The sequence below is a fragment of the Centrocercus urophasianus genome, unplaced genomic scaffold (genome assembly GCF_019232065.1).
Source record: "Centrocercus urophasianus isolate 14NV4802_14NV808 unplaced genomic scaffold, USGS_Curo_1.0 seq_9, whole genome shotgun sequence".
Classification (NCBI taxonomy): Eukaryota; Metazoa; Chordata; class Aves; order Galliformes; family Phasianidae; genus Centrocercus; species Centrocercus urophasianus.
In genome coordinates this window covers 37645175-37662215 of record NW_024885532.1, presented here as the reverse complement: position 1 = coordinate 37662215, position 17041 = coordinate 37645175, and the positions used below count along the sequence as shown (strand labels likewise).

Here is a 17041-nt window from a genome sequence, read left to right as displayed (position 1 = left end):
AGCCTTTACACACCTTGGCGCAGAGCACCATGGGCTCAAACCACCTCAATGTAAGCAAATAAATGCATGTAATTAAAAAAATGCACTTTTTTTTTTTTTTTTCATTTTGTATTTAAGTACTGTTCATATTCTTAAAATTTCTGCAACTGCTGCATTAAGGACTTCAGTTCCAACAGCACGGGTGCCTTCTGAGGATGATTTTCTATTTAAGGACTACAGGCAATTAGTTTTTAAGTTATTATTACTCACACAGCCACCTTTTACTGCATGTTTCTGTACAAGCATCTGAAAAGCTACAATATAATTCCACATGCAAATAATGTCAATCTACCAAATTAATAGCACACATCTAAAAAAACAACTCATAAATTTCAATATGAAAACATCTAAAACATGACTTCTTTTTTTTCTTTTTTTTTTTTTCCTTTTCATCTTCCAAGGGGGAAAAGAGAACTAAATGAAAAACAATTCCTCTGTTCAAAAGTCAGGTCACCGTGACACAAAGCAGCACAAACCAATAAATCCAGCAGTGCTGACAATCCACCCTGGCAGTATATATACACAGGCTTTTGAGCCATGGAAGTTTGGAAAGGCTTTGGCCATTGACTCCGTGGCTGCAAGCTGACTTACCCGAAGGAAAGGGAGGTCAGCACGCCATGACTGGCACACGAGGCAGGAGGAGGGCAGCACCACACCCTTCTGCCTTGGGGTTGAGCCAATAGTCTGGGCAGGTGGGAGTTATGGAAGGATCGTGCACATATTACCATATGTTACATTTACAGTAATCTAGACATCACCTTTGGCATATATATGCTATCAGTAACTGACACAAAGATTTGTTTTAGATAGGAGCACAGTAAAGAAGCTGAATTTCCCAATTAAATGGAATTACTAGCATATCATCATAAAGCACAGCAAAAGAGTGTTGAGGTAATAACAAAGCATTGACTGATAAGCAAATGGTCAATAGAAAATGGTCTTTGAAAATGTTGAGTGAAGTCTCAGCTTCTCTGTTTTAGGTACAACACCAGAGACCACAGCTGAAGGAACAGCTGGAGTTCTGGAGCTGCGGTTTATGGTGCACACACAGAGCACTGCAGAACCACAGGAAACCTGCTAAAAGGTTTTCAGGCTCTGTTTGCCTCCATCCTGGACAAACCAACATTTGTCCTTCCATAAATGCTGACAAAAGGATTTATCAATCCTTGTCAACAAGCATTGGACCTCTTGGTATTTCTTTGGCCCCAGCAGGCACAAAGGGAAACAAGCTGGGATGAGAGCTTGAAGCGCCAATGGTCTCTTGGGCTCTGTCCTAGAAAGGGCTGCCACTGCAGGCAGCTTGATGTTCAGAACAGAAATGACAGTACTTGGAGCTCGTGATGCCTCTGCAAAGCTGAATGACAACAGTAGGAAGAAAAGAAAGCAGTGGACTTCATGCTTTTGTTTGCTCACTTAAGTAACAGCAGAAGGCAATGCTAAAGGCTTTATGTTAAAAACATGTAAACTGTAGAGTATGAGGGTTTCAGGCATACATACCTGGAATTATTTATCATAAGAGAAATAACTTCTGGTGTCACCTAGACAAGGTGCCAGAGAACAAAACAGTCTGTCTGCCGAAACACCTTCCTTCCAAAATGCAAAATGAAACACAAGAAGACCCAGCCTTCCTATGACTTATTCAATGCAGAGGGAAGTAGAATAAGTTGCTTTATTTGCACCTACTTGTAAAACTCAGGTTAAAACAAACAAACAAACAAACAAACAAACAAACAAAAAAACTTAATTTTAAAAGAAATATTAATGCAGTGAAATACAGGCAACTAAAAAGCCTCTTCATCTGTAAAAAAAAAAAAAAACCCTCAAAGAAAAAAGGTTTGCAAGTCATTTTCTGGACAAATGTGCAATAAAAGTCACAGTAGATGAGATTTCCATGAGGAAGAAATTAATCTGGTGTCCTGATTACTGTTAATGGCACCTATGTAATCTGGAACAAATGATGGCATCGGAATGGAGACTATTGGCTCCTCATAAACTCTGTTCAAAGCTGGAAGATCTTAAATTAAACTACTTTTGTCCAACTTCAGACAATCAAGTAATGAATGCAAGATTTTAAATTGAATCAGCAATCATATATAAATTAGCAATCATATTTATCCAAGTTTGTCCTGAGTTGTGCAGTGGACCATTTAGCACGATCATGAAATTCCAGGATTTTTTCTGTGAGTTAGAGATCTTCAAGAAACACCATTTGATAATGTGGTAACCTTTGTAAACTATTCCCAAAAGACATCTTTTCTTCCTTTTTGGATTATGCCTTTGAGACAAACGTAGTTAATTTCAAATTAATCTGCCCTACTTGTGGGACAGTGACACAGCAGACACTTGGAACAAATGTTAGGGCTTCAGCAAAGGCAGATGTTGATTTATCCAGAGCATTCCTAAAGCACATGTAATGCCTGCTCCGTTTTCTGTTTTCAGGATTAGGATGTTCCATGAGCCAGCAGTGTGCCCTTGTGGCCAAGAAGGCCAAGGGTATCCTGGAGTGCACTATGAAGAGTGTGGCCAGCAGGGCAAGGGAGGTGACCCTTCCCCCCCTACTCTGCCCTGATGAGGCCACATCTGGAGTAGTGTCCAGATCTGGGCTCTCCAGTTCAAGAAAGACAGGGAATTTCTGGAAAGAATCCAAGGGAGTTGTATCACAAATACAGTTTGGGATCTGGAGAAGCATCTTCCTGACGAGGAAAGGCTGAGAGATGTGGGACTGTTCAGCCTGGAAAAGACTGAGAGGCCCAGATAAAATAAGGCCAGGCTTTTTTTGGTGGTTCCCTGTGACAGAACAAGGGGAACTGGGCACAAACTGGGAAACAGGAATTTCCATCTGAACATGAGAAAGAACATCCTTACTTACTGGGAGGGTGACAGCACTGGAACAGGCTGCCCAGAGAAGTTGTGGAGTCTCCTTTTCTGAAGATGTTCAAAACCTGCAGGACACTTCCTTGTGCATCCTCCTGTAGGAAACCTGCTTTAACAGGGGGTTGGACTGGATGATCTCCAGAGGTCCCTTCCAGCCCCTAGCATCCTGTGATTTTGTCTTGTGTTGTGGAACCACTTTTAGTATGGGAAGTTTCTGATAACAGTTTAATCTTAACTAACATAGAAAGTCTGGTTATTCTGGTAAATCATATGCTTAAACCCCCAAGGAATGCATGAAAATATTGTTGTTACACAAAAGATGAATGGTTGAAATGGACAACTGTATAACTGAATGTAAATACAAAGAAAATTAAAGAAAACAAAACTTTGGTATGTAGAAACAGAATTTTGTGTTATTTATTAAAACACAATTGCTTTCAGGATGACAGTTGAAAGTCAGACTGTATTGAATAAGTAAGAAATATCTTGTTTAGGGGCAGTTAAAAGTTACGAACCTAGTAAACAAGCACAAAAGTCTGCTTAGACCATTTTTCCTTGGGTCACTTCTTTGCCACAACTCCAGTGGGTTTTGTACTATGTAGGAAACTTCTATTCCTATCTGTTATGTAGCTTCCTCTTGGTGGGCCTTAGCTTACCTGACAAAGACAAGTCCATTCATCCCATATTACATACCATAAGCAGAATGCTACCACAATGGATGCATCCAGTGTCTAATGGGGAAAAGCATATGGCCAGCAGTCATCCAGGACTTGCAATTTCCTACACTGATTAGTGCTAGAGAAGCTGGGTATTGTCTTTAGTGACTAGCAAAAATTCGTCAGATTTTAATAATCCAAATTCTTCTTGGGCTTATCCATCTCTTCATCTGAATATATCAGCAGTTTACTGCCTCAAATATAAGTAGCTTCATGTCCATACAAAAGGAACAACAACCATCGCATTATTGTTTTTAGTCAAATATTTCATTTCCAGGAAAACCATGACATTCTTCATGAATGTATAATGCTAGTTTAGCCCAACTCTTCATACAGTTACTCCAACTAAAACAGCACGCCTTTGAAGTAAAAATATGTAGCTTCACTAAATGTTTTAAGATGAATGTTAAGTATATAAAAATGTCTGTGGTCATATTTTCCACTTCTTTTTGTTTCTAACCTCTCTAAAATTTGATGGTAGTGTTGGTTAAGCATACGGAGGAATTCAAACCATCAAGATTATTGAGAGTCATGGAAAATATTTCCATTTAAAACTTCTGAAATACATAATTTTTAAGTTGCTAAATTTAAGATTACAACAATGTGTTTTAGCTTTACTAAGTGCCAAACTTTGAAGGAAAATAACACAAACTGAAGCCGTGTGGGTTTACATACATCTTACTTCTGGTGTAATATATACTGAAATTTTCCTCTGCCTTCTGATTTTTGAAGAACTGCACTGAATGATGCAGAAAGAAGCACACTGGTATCAGAATTTCAATACAATATGAGCACAGAGAAGAACATGAATCCATATTCACACGTTTTACAGAGAGCGCTTTAGTTACTCATGAAGGCATTGCAGTGGTATCTACTTAAACTTGAACAGCTGACTTTGAAAGGATATTTCTGTGAAGCAGATTAGTAAATAAAAAGTCAAATATCCGTGAGAAAGTGTGGGCAATATACATTTTAATTCCCTCAAAAACTTCAGGACCATGCGCATGCCCACGTGTACACATGCACACAATGTATTAAAAAGTTTTCACCATGACGTATCAGAAATCTGAAAGTGTGTAATATGTAAGAAAAATGTATAAGATAACTGTTCTTAGAAATCTGAAAACTCTAGTGTCATTCTTACGCATATCTAAATAGCAATCTACCCAAGTTTACAAAACATTTCTTCCGACTGTTGTGATTTTTGCAGCTAAGGAATCAGGAACTCACAATATGTACATCAAGCTTAAATGGCTTGTGTATGTTACAAGTACAAAGCAGTAGGCAGGGTATGACAAATACACTGAAGTCCTGACATTGCAAAATCTTGACCAAAATAAACAAACAAAAACCGACCCAGAAATCATCCCTATGGTAAGAGAAAAGACATTTCACTTCTTGTGAAAGAGAAGAGGTTTCACCATCCCTGCCAGAATCTTGGGCAGCTGTGCAGCAATCACCTCTGACATCATCTCAGGGAACTCAACGCTCAGTGCACGGGACTGGAGAAATGTGTTCAGACAGAAGAGATGGAGCTGTTTCACTAGCTGGATTTAATAAAATACAAACAAGTAAGGCTATCAGCAGTGCAGCCAAATAAATATGCTATCAACCATTTAGCTCACACATCCATCGGCTCACACATCCATATTACATCTTAATACAATATTCCTTGAACCAATAATGAGGATAACTTGCTATTCCCTATTAAAATAAAATTCCAAGGCAAAAATCATAAATATAGCTAAATGACATGTCCTAAAAAAGTCAGAATCACTAGCATGAGAACTCACTTATTACATGTACCATGAACAACAGAGTTATTAAAAACTATTCAAACTTTTATTTTATGCTCATGTTCAACAAAAGAAGTCTCAATGCCTTGTTTACTAGATGATATTCAAACATTGCCCCAAGGACTGTATTTTCTCTTTTGAGGTTTCCCATAGCTCTGACTATGATCATATCTGGATATGCTGATAATGTTAAATTTCATAGGCCCTCGTTGCTAGAAAGCAACTGCTACACCCTTTCACCTACCTTCTCTAGGAAGTACCAATTTTTTTAGTTTTTCTTAAAGACCTATGACCTTTATGTTGTCTAGAATCCTATTAGAGCTTTAGCAATGTGTGGTCTCTCCAGTGGGATGGCTTATCTTGTATCACCTACTTCTCTCAGTCTGAGCTGGAAGAGGGATTCGCACTCAGACATCTCCAGACCAAACACTACTCCAGCCATTGCTTTGCTGGATATTCTGCTGCAAGCCTCTTTCACTTGCTTCCATTGAGGCTATTTTACTATGTTAAATTTGAAATGAATAAATAACTCAGTACTCAATTCTTCTCTGGATGTTGTGAGATCCAAACTGAAAATTCTTATTCCAAGTAAGGCAGGAAGGTCTTTTATTCCAAGCAAGCCACATGCAAACATCATATGACAGATTCCTTAAGCACCTGGCTAGCATGAGTAGGACACTGGCCAGGAACTGTTTTTGCAAGTAAAAGTTGGCTGACTGGATTCCTGACAAGGATTTAGCACCAACATTCCCAAATAATGAGGAGTTCAACTACCAGTATATCTTGTAGCTAATCTCAATATCCTCAGAACGTTCTGTTGTCTAACTTTGTATTTAAGGATTATTAGGGTGACAAAGATGATACAGGTCCTGGGGCATCTTCCATATTAGGAAAGGCTGAGAGACATGGACCTGTTCAGCCTAAAGAAGACTGAGGGGGGATCTGATCAATGTTTATAAATATTTTCCAGTGGTGTGCAGTGATACGACAAGGAGCAATGGCCAAAAACTGGAACATAAGAAATTCCACACAAATGTGCAGGACTTCTTTACAGAACTTCTTTACAGCGAGGGTGAAAGAGCACTGGAACAGGCTGCCCAGAGAGGTTGTGGTGTCTCCTTTGGAGATATTCACACCTGGCTGGATGGCTACCTGTGCAGCTTACTGTAAGGGAACCTGCTTTAGCAGAGGGATTAGACTTGCTGATCTCTAGAGGTCCCTTTCAACCCCTAAAATTCTCTGATTCTTTTATTTTCATCCTTATCCTATTCATCTTCTGATGTTATCTGACGAGATGTGACAGCTAAATGGTCAATGTGATTTCTGTGCAGAGCAAAAGTTGATAGAGAGAGGTCTGTGCAGTGGATCAAAGGACTCCAGACTACCTGGTGAACCACGTAATTATCAATATCGTTGCCTCTCTCAACCTTCATAAATGGGATTTTCAGCTTTTTCCTCCATCAAAAGGAGGAATTAGTGACAAGGAAAGCTTTTATATGAAAAAATGAATTTATTCACACACACACAAAAAAAAAATGCACATAAGCACAAAAGAATACAAAGACCTCATCCTTCCCTCAACTCTCTATGACCTTGTCACAGCCAAGAATTCAAAATCACTTTTCTTGAAGTATTTTAGTGCCACTCCACCAGTCCATGTTCAAGCCTTGAGTCCATGTTCAAGCCTTGTATCTCTGCTTCTTGCCCCTCTTGCAGAGATGCAGAAGCCATTACAAAACATTATTCGCATGGGCAGAGAGCATCATTCCTCAGTTTTAATGGATGCTAAGCCCAGAGGATGCATGCTGGATTTTCAGCGATGTGGAAAGTATTCAGATATATCTTTTAAAACACTTATGAATTTCTACATCACTATTAGAGATCTCTGATATTAATCAATCCCAGAATATGAACAGATACTGGAAAAAAAACAGCATACAGTATATGTGTAAAAATACTTGAATTAAGGAAGAAAAATCAATGGCTTTCTTTTGAGTTCCCTATTCTCTACATTTTGTAAATAATTTTTATGAACATGTACACACACATACAGACACATGGAGCCCTACCAACAATCTTAACTGCTCTAGATACAGAAATAATGCAGAAGTAGTGTTCAAATGCCTATTTTCAAATATTTAAACATTTTATACAGTATGTTTTGATTACCAAATATACAGCTATCTCTTTGTTCTATTCACACATCAAAGGAGAGGTATACTTACATTTTTTTTAGTTTAGAAGTGTTAACTAGCCACTTTTCATAAAATTTCCTTTATGAAATTCAAATTGCTTCTGACTTAAAAAAAAAAAACAAGAATAACAACACAAGTTAACAAGTAAACTTACATCATGCATGGAATCCATCAGTTTTGTAAGCTGATAGAAACGCTGGGAATTAGCCACAACACCTTTCTGGCGCAAGCCAATGGCCTTCACCAGTTCTCTAATGTAACTCGTTCTCATCTCATCAAATTGGTTTTGACTTCTTAGACCTTCCAAAGGAACTGAAAAGAAAGCAACATTTGTATTGCAATGTATTCTTAAGGCAAAAAGAGAGATTTAAGTAAGGGAACAGATTATATTTCACAGTGTGCTGTGCAATTTATTATCTGCCAAGTACTTCTTCCTGTTAATCAGTTTATCCAGAAATAGTCATACAACATACTAACCTCTGATGTCTAGAAATAGGTATAGATGAAGTTTAAGGCCATGCTGAAAGAAGAATGCAAAAAGAACCCCTCTGGTCCTTAAGGAAATATGTCATAGGTTGGCTTATCTTACGTTGCCGAGAGCCTGCCCCCCTTAGAGCATATTTATCCTACATCTAGCTGGAGTGCTTTGAAATGGCATCATGGAATGAATTAACAGCTTTAAATAATGTAGACAGTAAAGCATCCAAGGCTCAGGTTTCCTGTTTGGACTTCTCTTACTCAAAAGAGCAGATGTACTCTTAGAGTCTTAAATCTGAATATTTCTTAGATAATTAGCAGACAGAAGCAAATGGCTCAACTCGCTCTGCTCTTAATGGTCTGTTGTTAGGACCAAAATGAAGGAATACAGAGAATACCAAAAATGAACCTGTTAGTGACTCCTAGTAGTAAGATCATGTTTGAGCATTGATTCTATGTTCTGGCAGCACTGTAAGGAAACTTTGATACGGTCTGAGCACTATTTTCCATGACAGGGCAGCATGTAATATATGTCTTATAATTTATGTTGTTGAAGACACTGAAATGAAAATTTTAAAAAATAAAACTTGAAAAAACATCCCCAACTGGCACTCAAATTTAAATCCTTGCTTTGTTAAAATAATCATATATTAAAATAGAATCTAGTTTCAGAAATACTGTTTTTGATAGAAAAATTCTTTTTCCCTTTCCTTTTTCTTTTTCCGATGACATTTCACACTGTAATGTCACATTTAACATTTCATCTTCTGACAGCACATATACAAGGAACAACCACAGCTCCCTATATTTTCAGTGGAAAAAATCAGGTGAGAATAGGGCACATGACATATTCACTGTTGTAGAAGCAGCTTAGAAAGACATGAATTACACTGCAGGTAGAAATGCTTATTTTTCTCTATGGACTCTAAAGGAGTCTTGTGAGTAGTAGCTCACATAATTAAATTAATCACATGCTAAGTATGTCATATACCTTCAGTCTGGTATTGTGCCATGGCTACTATCTGGCCACGACTGAGTACAGTTGGACCTCTAAATGTAGATATAGAAATAGAAATAGAAGATAGATACAGATATAGGTATAGATATAGGTATAGACATAGATAGATAGATACATAAAGTAAGAGAAGGTAAGGCAGATAAAGACATTTGAGGCAAACATTAAAATTCATAATTTTCTTCATCTAGAGCCCAGAGAGAGCCTATACAAAGCAAAGCAAAGTTCAAATCTCTGCTCTGAAGCAGAATTTTCTTATTTTATGGGAGACTGTCCAAGAGAGGAAATGATCCAAGTTGACACTGACCACTCATGTCAGTACTTTCTCAGACAACTGAATGTCTGGGGGAAGGATGGAGACATATATATGTATATATATGCATATATATCTACAGAATAGCAAGCTGACTACAAATACAAGTGTCTAAGAACTGGCATGTAGAATTCAAATTCTGATACCAACCCAAATCTGAACTTAAATAAAAATCAACAACAGAAGTTGTGATTGCTTCCACATATCGAATAGTAGTTTGGCTTTTAGGGACGTGTCATGTTTGATTTCTTCTGGCAGCTGATGATGATGAAATGCTGGACTAAGCATGTTGTACCCTCCATAAGACAATCCAACTTCCTTATATCATATTCTGTCTGAGCTATTCACTGTATTGGTTCCCACATGTGTGGCCTCTGTTACATGGAGAACTATTTAGAACTTTTGGGTATCATTAAAGCAAAGCATATAACATATGTCTATATGTAAAACATAGTAAATAAGGAACTAGAAAATCGAAACAATGGCAGAAAATAAAAAAGTTGGTCTACTTTTTGCTAAGACTAATTCTACTTTTGAGACAGTTTTAAAACTGTCAGTAATACAGTAGAAAAAAAAAAAGAAAAAGACTACACCACAGTTACATCAAGGGAAAAAATGTAAAACTGAAAATGTTAAAAATAAAGCTGGGGTTTCCATTCAGATTTAGAAATACATTGTGTCTGATATTTAGTCATGTGCAATACACATTACTGTGTCTTTAAAAGAAAAGCCAGTGGATTATAATAAAAACTCAAATAGAAAACAGAATGAGAGACAAAGTTGAGACATGATTTACTGTTGTATGTGAAAGATTGAAATGGTCACACTTTCACATCTGAAGAGGATAAAGGTGAACAGCATGAAATAGAAATAATCTTTAAAAATACTTTATATCAACAATCAGGTTTTATGCTTTTTGAGCATTGTTTTGTGGAGAGTATTGTATTTATACAGTACCAAATGTTTACTAAATGTCTCAGCAACAATGGTTAGGTGTGTTCCTTTTCCCAAAGATCTGACAAACTGTTTTTTCCTATAAGACAATAAGTAGAGGAATGAACAGAAAGCAAAACTCATGAACATAAGCAAAAATACTTTCATATTATTAAATTAATTTCTTGCATACATACAAGCACATGATCTTAAAAGTGAGTTTATAATGGAAGTGCAGTTGATAAAGAATGGTGGCTTAGTGATCACTGTTAAACTGATGCACCCAGCATTGAGAGGGAGTGGACCACTGCAGCATATTTTTAAAATTATTTTATTTGAGCTTACTGGTACGTGGAGTTAGAATATCACAAATGTATCTAAACCTAACTGAAATGTAAGACTTCCCTCCAGCATTTACATAGATTTACATAGGATTTCAAAATGTGATGAAAAGAAGATGGAAAACATTTATAATGGGAATATATTCAAAACTCTGATGTAATTCCAAGAAAGAAACTGCAGTTATATTGCATTGGGATTATTTTCTGTATTATTTCTATTCCACTAGCAGAGTGTGTGCTATTTTGCTATTATGCTAGTAATTTTTATATTCCTATGAACTACGCTTACTTTACTGTCTATACTCTGCTGATGACAGACTTCTGAAAGCATGAGCTTATGTAAACAGCAGGCAAGAACAGCCTAAGAGGGAATAAATTTTAATTCCTTATCTTCTGTTGAGTCTTTGTACAGCCAAGAAACAGGAAACTCAGTAAGTGTGCACAGAACCAAACTTCAACATGCTTCCATTTCTAGTTCTAGGAGGTGTTTAGTTTTATTCCTAAAGGTAGCAGTAAAATTTTAAAACTTCCTGTTTGTGGACTGTTTAAGGCATCAGCTGATGACTTTCCCAGTAGTTTAGAAAAGGCTTCAGAAGGGAATCTCATCAACTACCATATTTTTCAATTACAGTTCAGTGCAGTGCTGTATACTGCATTCTTACAAAGATGCATACAATTAAAGAGATCACAAATTTTGTACTCAAGTAAACAACTAAAAGAAGTTAGTCTATCCACAGCTGTGCTAAACCTTGGCTTAAGTAGAAAATGTGAATAAATATTAATATTGTTTGCCATGTCCACTTTTGCGAATCTTTTGAATAAGCATGCTTTAACTTCTAGGCCAGAATCAATCCCTCCACCAACAAACCCCAAAGTCAATCAAATATTTATATATTTCCAATGCCTGTAGGAGATTTTTATCTGTGTAGTGTCGTTTGAAGTCATTCTTCCTCACCGAAATATGCACAGTTGTTTTGAAAATGCATAATACAGTATTACAATACATTAAAAGGGATCCAACATTTCTCCAGTGCCTTTATACAAAACAAACACAATGATGAAACAGATTATTTGTTCCCTACAGACACTGCAAACATATTTTTAGGTCTTGATATGCTAACATTTTCCTCCTGAAGAAGTTTTCCATTTGCTAAGCCAGAAAGCTCAGCAATTATCAAGTTAAACAGCATCGGTCAAAACAAAGATTTTACCAGTGATATGTTAGAAACAAAAGAGCTTACTTGTATTGAGAAGCAGCAGTGCTTTCATACATAGAAACTCTTCTTGACTAACTTGGAGTCTGACAAACTCCTGTGGGAGCTGCCACATGGAGAGACACAGCGAATAGAACGACGATTCTTTCATCCTCTGTCTTACACCCAGAAAAGGCAAAAAAAGAAATAAAAAAAAAAAAACAAAACAGGAAAATAAAGAAGAGGAGCAGCTTAATTACTAATTGTTTCAAGGAAGTGCCTTGAGCAGCGTAATTAACAGTGTTGAAATTAAGAAAAACAAATGAACAATTTCTTTACTAGTTTTTTAATTGTAAGTAACAAGTTGTTATTTTCAATGTTTAATCTGTTACTTCTGGTTAGAAAAGAACTTGTAGACTATCACATATGAATGCTTATCACCAAAAATAAAGTTTTTTTATTAATTTATAATAAGCTAATATTTACGATGAAGTGCTTTTGTTTAGAAGTTGATAACTTTTTAAGTTCTTTGAAAACAAAGCATAAAACTAGAGGCTGAAAGCTGATAAAAACTTGTTCATAGGTTTTGCAAAGATGTTTCTAATTAATGTACATCAAAATTCTTTGTTGCTTGTACAAAATTCTTCTGCTAAGTGCAACTGAATTATTTTGTAGCACTACGGAAACAGTTGAAGTATTAAATGCAAGCATATTTTAAAAATATTTTAAGTGAAAGTAGACATTACTACAGCCTTACCTGACTCCTGCAGCAGTAAATAGGACATTTCATAAGGAAATACAAAAATTATCTAGTCTTTTGCAGTACTCTGATCTTACTTTTCTCTTTGAGATTTTGGTGTAGTGAATTTATTTTATTGCATTTATTTATTAGAAAGGCAGTTCTTAACTGATGATGAAATGATAAAAACAATATCATTATAAAGTTTGTAAACTAAACTGAGTTTGTCCTACATTCACTGGAAGATGCAGTAATGTGGAGTTATTTTACAAAGCTGTACCCTGAGGTACAACAATTACAAGCCAATAAAATTTTGCTCCCCATGAGACCAATGGAGTTTTATCACTTGTTACAATGGGAATTGTAACTCTGAGCTCAGTCTAGCATTCCAAACTAACTACAGATAGTGTTCCAAACAGAAGATATTTTCCGTTAATAAAAGACTTTTCTCAATGCACCAAGGGTTTTTTCTTATGGTATTTAAAGTGTTTTCGTTATTTTAAATGAAATGTTTTCAGTTTTGTTCTATATCCAAAGTCTTGTACCAGCTCTTCAATGACTCAAACATGAAATTTTGATCTGCAAGAACTGGCTAGATTTATTTCCATATCCACTTTAATTCTCCCTTTCTATTCCTTTCATAGAATCATAGAATGGTTTGGGTTGGAAGGCACCTTTAAGCTTGTACAGTTCCACCCCCCCCCCTACAGGCAGGGACACCTCCCACTAGGCCAGGCTGCTCACAGCCCCATTCAGCCTGGCCTTTCTGATAATCCTTATTCATAAACAGCATCTTAGAGAAGCAATAGCTTTCAAGGTGCATTAGATGCTGCTCATAAGCATATTTTCAGACACCACAAGGTGCAACAGTAAAGTCTTGTAGTATTTTAATACAAGTCCATGAAACCACTGTCAATCCAATACTGCTTACTCTCTGAAATTATGCTACTGAGCAAGTCACTCTCAAAGAGCATTACAGTTCATTTTCAGACAAGTTCAGTACATAACAAATTGTCTTCAAAACAATCTTTGGACTGTGGTTTCATGGTTATTTCAAAACAATCTATGTGTGTGCTGCCATAGTAGATGGAATTTCCATGATCTCTTCCCACCTCTAGGTGTGCACTCCTACTCTTCTGGCATTAGTGCCTTCCAGCCCACATGGTGAGTCAGATCAGGGATCAGCTTAATTGGCAAGTTAGGTTTTATCCTAGTGTATTTTTCAAACATGTCATTTCCTTATCTGTTTTACCATGCAGCCAAATAGTGTTTGATCCTGCTTAAGTAAAATTTTAGGCATGCATGACCAGGGCAGGAAGCAGGGAGGGTTGCCATTTCTGCTGGTGTTCAGCAGTTACCTTTCACTGGTCTAAAAGTTTTTTTGTTTTTGTTTTTGTTTTTTTCCCAGTAAATAGTGGCAGCTTTGATTTAGTGTACGTTACTCCTCATGTTTAGCTCTTATAATTTTTTCTGACACTGATCTGACGAGATGTTCTACAGCCACGAGAATTGCATGCGGTCAGTCCACCTCTTGCTCAATATAAATGGTCTTAAGCTACAAACAGGAAGCTGTCTACAAGGAATTATAAGCAGGGCTCACAAATCCCAACACTCCTCTGGAAGAAAGTATTTAAAGTCTTCTTCATATGGCATGCATTGGAGCACACGCAGGGTAAAACACCAAGGCATACCACTACTGCCTAAAGCCATTACTGTGGATTTCTGAATATAACCATGAGATACATCCCAGAGTACACTAGGGGACCCAACAGAATTTGAAGCTCCCTGAGTCTTATCCCTGCAAAGCGCTTCCATTTGTACAGCACAATTAACACACATGGGAGATGAAAGAATTTAATCCACCATCTCACAAAAACCCATCCAATCACCGATGACCAAAGAAAATCCCGTTTAGTTTCATTTAATGAAGGTGAACTTCTGTGTTACGCATTTGAATTCATGTAAATCTTCTGACAACATAATTCTAATTCTTTTCTGTTAGATAATTAAAATAATATTTGAACTTATTTTGTTTGGCCTCATCAATAAAATATTTGGGATTCCCATACAATCCTTCCCAATGTTACTGAATTTTATGTCCTCAGTGGACTTCGCTGTTAATTTTGAAACAGAACAAATAATGAATGAAAACTTGGTTTCAGTGAAATCACGTTCCATCAACACGAAGAAATTCAAAATAACATTCATATTGTGCATGAGTAGTGTCTACTTACTCATTCAGAATCAGATCTGGTGCAAAATACAACATCTGACCACTGACATGTTTGTATGATCTCCATCCCATTGCAAAAACCATTAGACTCATCCAGGAATACTGGATGAGAGTTATCTGATCATCAATGTGTAAATTCCGAAATCCTGGAAATGAAATTAAATAACACAATAAACATTCACCTATGAACACCTTTATTGCATTTAAACCCAGAGAACATCAGCTGTGCGTGTGTCTATAACTTCTGCTCTTGGATAATTTTAAGGATTGCATCTAAGTATCAGAGATGATTTAACAGCTTCCTGTTACCAAAAACTGTTGCTCATTAGCTGGTCCTGGTACCTTCTTCAAGCAAGCTCTGGCATTCATCCTATCCTCAGTGAACTGGTTCAGCTCATAAAGCCGACAGAAAATTACCCAGCAAAAAAAGGTTTGTTTTCTTCTCACTTAATGAGATTAAATACCACAAAAGCATAGAATCATAAAGTTTGGAAAAGACCTCTAGGATCATCTAGTCCAACAATCAACCTATCCCCATCCATTTGCCATATCTACCCTTCCCCTGAACACTTTTAGGGACAGTGACTCCAGCACTTCCTTGGGCAGCCTGTTCCAACATCTCATCATTCTTTCTGTGAAGAAATTTTTACTAACATCCAACCTGAAACTCCTCTGGCACAACTTACGGCCATTCCCTTTCATCTTATCATTAGTTTCTTGGGAGAAGAGGCTGGCCACAGCTCATTACAACCTCCTTCCAAGCAGTTGTAGAGAGCTATACGGTATCCCCTGGGCCTCTTCTCCAGACTGAACAATCCCAGTTCAACTGACTGATGAGGTCTGACACTGTACTGCAGGACAGAAGTGTCAGTTGAGCCCAAATTAAAGCACATTTCTAGGCCTCCAAATTAATATTCTGATTTTTATAGATCCCAGGACCTGGCTTCTATTATCATACAGAGAACACAGATATATAATCACGACCTTTTCTTTTCTATTTCTTAGTTCCTCAGAAATTCAGTTGCTTCTCATTCATAGAGTATTTGTGAGCTGTTTAGCTATTAGTATTGTAGTTTTTCTCTGTTTCTTTCAAAATTCTTTTCAACAAGAATAAGAATGAAGAACATGCAGAAAAGAAAAAAAAATATATAAACTCAAAGTATGAATAGTAGAGTCAGAAGAGTTAGGATGGAAAGGCTGCTATAATGATCAAGAATAGAAACACTCTGGACCTCTATTGTTTGGGGTTGTTTTTTTTTTTTGTTTTGTTTTTTGTTTTTTAAATAAGTATAAACAAACTTTAATTTACAAAGGGCTTCCCATTAAAATGCATTTGATTAGTGCATACATCATCTGATGAAGTGGAAACTTAATCCTTTAACAGTTTCTTAAGAATTAAGTAACATGCAGACAATAAGCAAGTGATCTTCTCTTTTGACTGCTTGGCTTATGACATATTTGCTTAACAAGAATTCACTACAACAAGAACTGCTATTACCTGGTAGCAATTTTGACCACTTGACTACACAAAGAAGTTGCCTCTCACAAAGATGATTTAGACTGGTCAGCAAGGAACTTGGTGTTTCAGGTTTTGTATTGTCATAACCAGCATAGACAACTTCAGGCTCAATGCCTCGCAAAACACTTATCACTGGGGGAACAAACTGTATTTCTTGATTTGGAGAAAAGGACAGCCTTTGCGATAGAGACTGGCTTTCATCCTGAAGGGCTGCTGGCTGCTGGAGTGCAACATCTAATGTCCTCACAACCTTAATTTTGTTAAGCTTTTTAAATTTTCGACCTGGAAAAAAAAAAAAAAAAAAAAAAAAAATTGCAGATCTGTTAAAAAACTTGAAGCAGAAACATCAATATCTTCCAGTAGAATTAGATTACACTTTTCATCTACAACAAATAGAATAGTCTTCTAAGTTGATTTTTTTACTATTTATGTAATTAAGAAATAATCTCGGAAAATTCTTAAGAGTTTATCTCTCCAAAACCTCCTCTCTGCACTGTGAGATGAATGGAACCCACCCACTAAAATTATTGCATGAATTCTAGGTTACTGTAACCTCATAAAGTTTTCTCTGGTTCACTTCCCACTGTTCCATCCGACAGCCCAGCCAGCTGGCTCTACAGTTCGGTTGCTATTCAGTGTTAATTAAGGACACTGTTTT

The 17041-nt window shown here is 36.7% G+C and overlaps 1 protein-coding gene across 1 annotated transcript in view; it reads right to left on the bottom strand.

Moving 5' to 3' along the window:
* Positions 1-1835: 1835 nt before the first annotated feature.
* Positions 1836-17041, bottom strand: part of PGR (progesterone receptor) — a 38923-nt gene continuing 23717 nt past the window's right edge. The window contains exons 4-8 of the mRNA XM_042839170.1: positions 16363-16665; positions 14866-15010; positions 11941-12071; positions 7775-7932; positions 1836-5176 (exon numbers count right to left, since the gene is read on the bottom strand). Of these exons, the coding sequence (XP_042695104.1) occupies positions 5021-5176; positions 7775-7932; positions 11941-12071; positions 14866-15010; positions 16363-16665 (893 nt within the window). The 3' untranslated portion in view covers positions 1836-5020. The remainder of the gene's footprint in view (positions 5177-7774; positions 7933-11940; positions 12072-14865; positions 15011-16362; positions 16666-17041) is intronic.